The sequence below is a fragment of the Varroa jacobsoni genome, unplaced genomic scaffold, assembly GCF_002532875.2.
Source record: "Varroa jacobsoni isolate VJ856 unplaced genomic scaffold, vjacob_1.0 scaffold_1258, whole genome shotgun sequence".
Classification (NCBI taxonomy): Eukaryota; Metazoa; Arthropoda; class Arachnida; order Mesostigmata; family Varroidae; genus Varroa; species Varroa jacobsoni.
In genome coordinates, this window is record NW_019214160.1 from 86,558 (window position 1) to 96,094 (window position 9,537).

At 36.8% G+C, this 9,537-nt stretch overlaps 1 protein-coding gene across 6 annotated transcripts in view; it reads left to right on the top strand.

Annotated features, from left to right (window-relative positions):
• The window catches only part of LOC111268108 (prestin), a 60,202-nt gene that overhangs the window by 27,838 nt on the left and 22,827 nt on the right, over positions 1-9,537 (top strand). For all 6 annotated transcript variants that reach the window (XM_022846851.2, XM_022846850.2, XM_022846844.2 and 3 more), the window contains 5 exons: positions 1,813-1,977; positions 2,914-3,066; positions 3,473-3,555; positions 3,961-4,108; positions 4,712-4,903. In XM_022846851.2, coding sequence (XP_022702586.1) covers positions 1,813-1,977; positions 2,914-3,066; positions 3,473-3,555; positions 3,961-4,108; positions 4,712-4,903 — 741 coding nt within the window. The remainder of the gene's footprint in view (positions 1-1,812; positions 1,978-2,913; positions 3,067-3,472; positions 3,556-3,960; positions 4,109-4,711; positions 4,904-9,537) is intronic.

Genomic DNA, 9,537 nt, shown 5'->3' on the forward strand with positions numbered 1-9,537 from the left:
AATCCTTGGCGTTTCTATATTTTATTCTCGCTTAATCTATGACCTGGCATTTCGAAGATGGTTTCAACCTGATACAATTTCGTATATTAACCTCGATACGACGAAGCTTGGTTTGGGTAGAATCGCCAACGAGGAAGAAAATACACACCCCCAGGAGTTTGCGATACAACACGAAAACCGGGTACGAAAGAAGAAAGAACAACTCATGAACCTGTAATGGAGGATACTGCATATGTAGTTAGAAGAATCGTCGAGTGTAATTTTGAAAATATTAAATTCTGCTGATGCTGCGTTGTTGTGTTGAAGCGTGAGCGCAAAACAATTACATGTACAAACGTAGTACATTATTATTAATATGCACTGCACTTTTCAGAAGTTAACAACTTCTGCAAAAGAAAGACACATGCGATACTGATGCTATTGGCAATTGAAAGGACAGCATTTTTGGTTAATATAATTATATAGAAGCCTGAATTTAGACTCAAGCGAGTTTAAACGTGGTGTTAGATTTTTACGAATCAAGGAAATGCAATTCAGGATGTTTGTAGCAAATAAACGAATATTCCATGCAGTAGTATGTGTTCTCTTTTTATAAACGGTGAAGCTAACAGGTTATCTCATAAACGTTTCCTATTAGAGAACAATATTTTGTAAAAAAAAAATGAGTGAAAGTCACTTATTTAATTACAAGACATGTCCTAAACGTCTTTTGCATGGTCTGTGTCACTATGAAACTCACCCTAATCAGGGAGCAAAGTTTTCTTTACTGCTTTGCGCAGTCGATCTTGCAACAGTGTATATCACCATAGTTGCCAGATCATTCACGATGCCAACAAGATTTTAGATTCTGCTTGAAGCCGTGATTCTCAGCTGAACTACATGTTTCAACAAATCCTCAAGGGCGTTTACGTTCATTTAAAATACGGAAATCAATTTGAAGGGTGAACCCGGATAGTCGCTTGGAAAGTACTTGCTACTACTACTACTTGCTCCTAGTTGCTAGTCATATTATCAAGTTGCGTATTTTCGCACCGGTGTTCAACAAGCGCCATCCTCACACATGGAGATAATAGCTCGTACTTCTGGAAAGCATTGTAGTGACAATCCATTGTGTTTTTTGGAAGAAAACGGAGGCGTGTGTGTTACGGCATTTATGTACGTTATCGTACGTAAACGGTCACTACGTCAATTAGGGAACCCCTTGCTGTGGACCTATTAAATCAAATTATAAGATTTTAGTAAGCATATATTATATAAGCAAGAGTATAATCCCTATCATCAGATTATTACAGCCTCAAAGCACTTAAAATGGCCAAGATATGTATACGATATAAAAGATATACGAATGTGTTTACAACAACTATACAAATATTTATTGTGCCAAACATTTTTTCCGATTGCTTTTACTGTTAAGACACGCAGCCTTCGAATACCCTTTTCATATAACCGTTGGCATCGTATTAGCATTTTCGATACAGTTGATTCATTTATTAGTTGTTGAAAGTATTTTTCACTTTATTGTGAGAAATACGTCCGCACGTTTGATTTAATTAGGCATGCTTAACTAGATTATGCATTATCTAACATCTGGTGTCTAGTAAGCCACTCAAAATAACTGTCGCATAACTAAAAACTTATATCGCTTATACATATCTATGAAATGGATACTACTAACGCATCAAGTTGATCAACATCTGCGGCCAATGGCGGAGGCGACGAGTAGTTGCTTGGTTCTTCAAATGGTCGTAGTTCGCTTTAATGAACTTATTTATTGTTGTTGCATGATGGTGATTTGGTGTTTTTCGATTACAGATTATCATGGGTTTGCTCGCATTGGGCAGTTTATCTGTCTTTTTCAGCGAACCAATGCTGTCTGGATTTGTTACTGGCGCCGCAATGCACGTTATTTCTGCTCAATTACGAGATCTACTCGACATCAAAGTTTCACGAAGAAAAGGAGCTTTCAAAGCTCTACTTGTATGTATTGCCATGATAACCAGTGACCAATAGGGATGTAGTGAAAAAAAAAACCTTTTTTTACTTCACGTTAACTGTTATTAAAAAAAAACTGTGGTCCTTGTTTCTGCAGTTTGCTGTCATAGGAAAAAGCAAAGATATATCGACAACTGATGTCTAGCTGAAATGTATGTTATAGTAAGGCAAAACAATGGATTCATTTACAGCGACTGGCCAAATTGCTTTGTTAAAGAACTAGCACCGTATTACCAAAATATTATGACTAACATTATCCTTTAATATTATTACTTACTGGAACTTCCTTGGATTCTTAGTAAATGGGTAAAACTGATCGACTGGAAACCGTATTTGTTAAATCTGGGTGGAACGGATGCATGAAGCTTCTACTTGCTATCCGGACCCTATGTAAAGTATGCCAATATTGTAAAGGCAGTCAGATTGCTATACATGTACTTCTATCACGTTCGCTGTTGCTCATGCTACGGAACAAAAGCCAGAACAGTTGGTCTAAAACTAGATAAATGGATTGCTCAAGATCAACTACTTGCAGAAAAGCAATTTCTTTAAGAAAACGACGACTGTTTCTGTTTAATAATCCCTTCGACATTATAGTTTTTTACACTAGCTCAAATCACCAAATCATGCACTAATTCCCATGTTTATCAAAAATGGTCTAAACAGGTTAGCCGAAGCTCCAACGATGGGGAAGTGATCGCAGAACAACATGCGATCTATCGGTAACCATATATCGGTAGTAAACGACCGTGTCAACCGTTTTTTTAGATTATGGCCATGCAGGACCCAACTCACCAGCGATATTTCTTAATTGTCAAAGAAAACTTTACAAAAACGTTTTACCCTTTGAGATACCAGTTCATTCATTTACATTAAACAAACCACTAATTTTAGCGAATGTGGCTCATAAACAATTATTAGAGTCTCTACGATATTGTCGCGCACATAACGGAGCTCAATTGGATGACCGCACTATTTGGCATTTCGGCTATGCTGTTCATTTATCAGGGGCAGCTGCTTAACGAGCGTTTTAAAGCTAAGCTCTTCATGCCTCTCCCAATGGAACTCGTTACGGTACGTAGAGTGTTTTCTTCTATATTTACAAAATACTTCATACGTTTCGTCGCATCTTAGATTTTATTTAGTTCTTTTCATGTAAGATGGCGCTGCCGTTTAAGTCGCGCTGATTTGTGTAAATCGGAAATGCGCAGATTTCCTGAATCGTAAATCTCATCTTAAAATAGAAAAGTAGTGCCTTTGTTGTTACACTTTTGTATTAATAGAAAACTTTTCTTTTTCATGCTTTTGTGTGCTCTTCTTTTTATTTATAGTTAGTTCGAGCTTAGTTATCTCAGTGCCTACTGTCATGTAGGACGCAGTAGAAATTTCAAAATTGCTTCCAGTTGTAGAGTTGTAACACATGTAAGAATCATCATTTTATTTCAAAATTGTTTTGCAACACCTTTTTTCTTTTGTACAGGTCGTTGTTGCGACAATTCTTAGCTACTTCATTGGACTCCAAGAAAAGTATGGCTCGTCGATTATGGGCCATATTCCGACAGGGTGCGTGTATAGTGTTACAACGCACGATAATACCATATTCCTTTCTAGGTATCATTACTTAGATATTAACCGCATACAGCATATATATATATATTTCTGGGGTGCTCAACCTGTATGCAGAGCGTTGTGTATGCCTTCTCTAGTAAAACAAAAAAAAAAGCCTTCCACTGACGATAGTGTCAGTAAAATCATGTGACACCATCGTGGGGGTTTGCCTGCAAAAGACGGAGAGTGCATCATGAGCATACGAAGTGCATGCTTTCAAAGTAGATGCACTTCATATATCTATGTTCGAAAAGATATAATAAAAATTTTGACGTCACCTTTAGCTGGTTGTATAGGTTTGCTAGATTGCATCGAGGTGCGTATTGATCAAGGTGTAACGAATCAGTGTTTTAATTTCAGCGTGCCGCGGGTATCTCTTCCTGAAGTTTCTTTGTTCCCTCTAATGATTAAAGACGCTTTAATCATTGCATTCATTAGTTACGTGATCGCTCTATCGCTAGGAAAGACTTTTGGGAGGCGAAATCGTTACAACGTAGATGCTAATCAGGTAATGTAGGATTTCGTAAAATGAAAAGAAACATTCTGTTTTGAACGCAGTCATATACTATTTATTTAAATGCCTTGTAAATATGTTTATTAATACATTTTTAGAAATTTACAACCTTCCTTGGAAAGCACTAACTAGGTGTTGAACAGGTAATTATTTTGGTCAGCATGAGATTCTGCCAAGTCCGTAATTCCTTTCTTTGAAAAACGGTAATTATGTTTTCTGTATATTGTTCTATATGAATTATGCATCAAAGGGGATAAGTTAGTTAAAAATCGATTGACGTGTTACGACTTATACAATTCTAATCATAGCCTGACCACGGCTGTTCAATTTCCGTCATCACCTGTATTTTATCTGCGTAAAGTGTCTTATCAGTCGTTATAGCATGGAAGACGCGTCTGGTTGAACCAAAGCACCTACCACCGAAAAAAACATGGACCTTATGTCTATGTACGTTCATATGAAACAACATTAGAGAGAATTCCGGCTTCTTTTAGCGGAAAGATAAGGTTGATATAATTTTTTTAATATTAACTTATTATTATTAGTTAGACAAAGAAAATGACGTTCTCAATATAATTATATTTATATCAATCACAGGAGCTGGTGGCTATGGGTGGAGCCAACGTCTTCGGATCGTTTATTGACTGCTTCCCATGTGCCGCATCTTTGTCCCGAAGCTCAGTTCAGGAGAAAGCAGGCGGGAAAACTCAACTAACGACGATATTTTCGTCGATGTTTCTTTTTTTTACGATTCTTTTTGCGGGACCGCTTTTCTTCTATCTTCCAAAGGTCAGATCTTTTTTCATCGGTTGTTTTCTAACAAATATAGCTTTAATTCGTATGTCGATTCCATGTGTTCAGTTTCATCATCTTTTAAGTTTTGATCTAGACATCTTAATTACTCTATTCGATTCCTCTTTCAATTGGGTTTGAAGTAGGCGTTCGAAAAATCGTGCCAAAAAAGAACCTATGTTTTGAAATCTGTTACGGCCGACTCATGCCTCAATCGCATTGCGTGCTTCGTAGTTCGTTGTTTTGATATCGGTGTAGTGAGTTTTTTTACCTAACACATGAAATCGCAGAAAATAATCGTCTTTAAAACTCAGCTTTTCGTGAGGACAGCACAGCCATCCCTAATTTTTTTAATTTGCCTAGACATTCATACCACTGTGCTAAAACCGTAATTTGAATATCACTAGGTCTACTTGAGTTACCTTTGGATTGTTAAGGTCCTTATTAACTAAGTTTAGCTATATATGAGCACGTGTTTGGTAAATTAGAAAAAAAAAATAACAAAGATACTTGTTTGAAAGGCTTCATAACTATCAACAGTTTATTATAGTTTATAATAATCAGTTTTCAATCAGTTATTTTTCAATCAGTATTTCAGTATTGTTATCATATTATAATCATAGTATTGCTGCCATTGATTTATCGTTTTTAGTTATGGTCCTGCCTTTAGCGTGCATTTATGTGGGGTTCTTTACTTAAGTCAACAACACTGCGTGCAGCGTTGGTGAGTTCATTACTAGTGACAAATATTTTACTTCGTTAAAAACTTCCTCAGTCGCTGGCATAGCTTGGAAGTTGTTAAAAAGAGGATCAGTGTTATCTCGATCGGAGAAAAGTTTCGTGTAACGTTCTCCTTTGCAAGCAGCAGACGGAAAACACTTATTAGTTGAGTCCTTTGTGTGTAAGAACGATAATAATATACAGACACAGATTACAAAGACTTGAACAAATATGTATGTATGTTGTTATAAGAGGACTGTATTGCATTATAAACAGCCTTACAACTTCTAAGGAATGGAAAACCTCATCGACACAAATATTAATAATTCTTTTAGCACATGTAAATACGAATTCCTTTAGCTGAACTAAAACCTTATTTGTCTCAAATAAAAAAAAAACCTAAAAAGCTATTAAACTTTCAAAAGCACTTGAACGTATTTTATTGTCTCCAATTGCTCGGAGATTTGTCTGCACACTGCAGTGCTCATGTTTCTATCTGCTCGAGCCAATTGATTCTAGCCTAAATCGGATAGGCGTCATAAACAGGTTTACATATAGGCCGACGTTATAGTAAGGGAAAACGGCCTACAAGCTTACCATGTAAGTGCCATTCAGAAGTTGGGGTAAAAGGTTGACGTACAAATTACAGAGAAACCTGCACTCCCATGAAGTTGCGACATAGACAATTTTTGCCGTCTAGGTACTTTAAGTACCTGGATAACAAAGGGATGTGAACGCAGTTAATATTTCTGCTCACATAGTTATTGTTAATTACTTCGCAGAAATCAGGCAACGTGTTTTGATCACCGTATTGACCATAGTGATGATATTGTGCGCGCCACCGCTCAATCTTCAAAACGGTTGGTCGTGTTTCGAAACTGCATTCGTTTTTGTCCTTCAGCTTTTCCGTCTGCAGCAGACTTATGCTGTTTATGTTCGACATAGGTCTCATTGTGTCGTATTTTTCTATTACCGCAATACATTTCATTTTCACCTACGCAATACGCTTCACATCCTTTATAGTTTTCATTGTAATGTCGTGTAGCTATTTATCATTTCGAACAGGAACAGGCATGGCGGCAAGAGATGAAAGGATTTACAAAGTTTTTGCATTGCATAATAGTTTCCGATGGGCGAAAAGTCGGCAAAGATGGTTTAATATTGACTGCTAACATCATCACTATAATTTGAACGGAAAAATGACTCAATAAGAACAAGTGTGGAGAAACTTATAATTAGCGAACTAAATGTTTAAACTCTTCAATCAAAATCATCAGTCAACCAATATACGAGCTAACAAAATAATTGGCTAACGTTTTTTTAATTGGCAGCACTAACTATAGTGCTAAATATTAAAAAGCACGTATAGTAGCCAACACAGCGCTGACTCAATGTTGCTTATTTTATTGCATCTAGATAAATAGAACAAAACCTGTATTGAAGCATTAGCGTATGTGTTAATTATATATATTACAGTGGTACATATGTGCCCGTCATAGGGCTAGAAATAGCAAGGCTGGTCGTAATGATCATTATAGTTGCTTTCCTCTGTAAAACACTGGAGTAGTCCCAGGGTATTTTTATTCCAATTAGATACTCTATTTAATTTAGGCGCTGTTGCGACTGCTATAAATGTACCACTGACGGGACGAGCGTTGCAGAAAAAAAAGAACCAAATATCTAAGCTTAAAACGACCCTTACTTTACCAGCTGCGTCCTATTATATAGCGCATCCTACTTGATTAATAATAACCACTCATAATAAAAGTGACTGCAGCCTTTGCTATTTTCATTTTCCTTTTTAGTTTGTACCTGCTCGGGCCAAAACACTCCTCTGAATGTTTGCTGTTACTGTTACTAGGTTGTCGTTTTGTCCATTGTGTTCGGATTATGCAAGTATAGGTGCTATTATAAAATGAGAACTAGTAGCAGAGGTTGTGGTATGGTAATCTGCACATGGCAAAGAAAGGGGACAGGGAAACAAAAAAGGGCGAACGGTTGGTATTGCTGTTATTCTAAGGCATAAAGGCACAGAGTAGCAGGCTGAGGGTGTCGTCATTCGTCCGCTGTGGCAGATCGATCAATACATCGGTTCGTCCTATACGAACTGTTTAATGTATTTTTTATAATTTTCTAGTTGTATTGATGTATACTAGTATAGTAATACTGATGTATACTAATAGTAAAATTATAAGATTTAATTAGTCTCAGATGTGTTGTTTCCGTTAGTTTTTATAACTGACTTGTCACGCTTGCCAATGATGCTACCTCTCTTCTTAATTGGACTAGCCATGGAAAATATCTTTGTTATACGACTGCAGATGTATATCGTTATATTTTCACCGCCATGTTTTCTTTATATATTATATTTAAGAGACGTTGTTACAAAACGTACTAAATATGCGTGCCCGAAGCGTACGAGAAATTAGCCTCTTCATCATTACGAACAATTGGTGCTACTAATTCGGTTTACTTTCGACTGTCCTTGTTGGCACCTTGTAAAATAATAATATTGGTTAATAATTTGTTTTTTGCAAAAGCTTTGAAGACACCGGATTTTTAAATCATTCGAATTCTGCGTTTAGATACAATCTGAAGTAATCCAAGAAAATCATGGTAAACGCGGTAAATGCCATTGACAATAAACTTAGATAATATATTTAATTTTATTCAACCTGAAGGCCCTTGATTATCTGACCTGGCTCAAGTGAAGACATTGCGTCGTTTGCATAGTGTACGATGCGTTACGAGAGCGATGCGCAAATTTACACAGTTAAACGATTACTAGTATAACGAAGGTAAATTAATGTGAGAATTGTTTTTGTGTTGAAGAAGAACGACGGTAGTAATGAGTTTCTGCGGCTAGGCTTGGCATTTACAAGCAAAATTAAAGGTCGTGTATCACTTAGGCAAACAACGTGGATTGAGGCTAGTGGGAAATTCTCTCGAACGATAGCTACTTTGAAACTTCTGGTTTCATCACAGTGCGCTGCTGGCAAAGGATATATATATATATATATATATACAAGTAGTAGGCTTCGTAGTTCCGCGTTTATTTGGCTTTTTTAATTTTCGTGAGCAGAACGGGTGGTAGACGTGCCGGCAGACCGAATTCGTAAATTGGTTGCATCCTATCGGTATCTTAATAACTTATAACGATATATACAGTAATAACTAGCCTATGTGCACACGATCTGTAAGCTCTTTCATACAACTACTTATTGCCATGAAGATTTTTCTTTAGGTCAGATTGCTGTTGCTGTTGGTGGAGAAGGGGGTAGTCGTGCTACCGTTTTGAACGAGCATAAAAAACTCGACTGTCGGAAATGATTGTGATTATCGAAGTTGGTATGAGACTTTTTCAAATCGAAAAACGCCTGCTAATTAGAGTTGTTTCTACATTTTAATCAGTGTAATGCCGCATTTGCTGTTGTATAGCATATGTCGAAACACAACCATGCTCATACCTCAAATGTCGACATATAGAACAGTTATGGTCTTCGATGTCTTGTGTCATTGAGATCAATTGTTTCTTGATTCATCATTTCGTGACCCAAGAGCGGACTGGCTGATTAAATTGTACTTTATTGTCTGCGCAAAGTGATCTGGAAGTCAGCTTAGTTCGACCTCTTGACAACTTCTTCCGGTACCTGCAGGTCGAATTATAAAATCATAATTACGACATGTACGTCTCACGAATTCATACTCTGACTCCTACGTATTAACTGATAGCCAAAACTGATGTGACCTAAAACATGTGCAATGATAATGTGTAGAATCGACAGTCACGCTTATTATTTGCAAGTAACAATCATAATAAGAGTAATTAATCAGGTAACTATCAAAACTGCATCAGTTGATAGTGCGTAACACATCAGATTATAGCCGCCGCCATTTTGCATCGGTTTGTG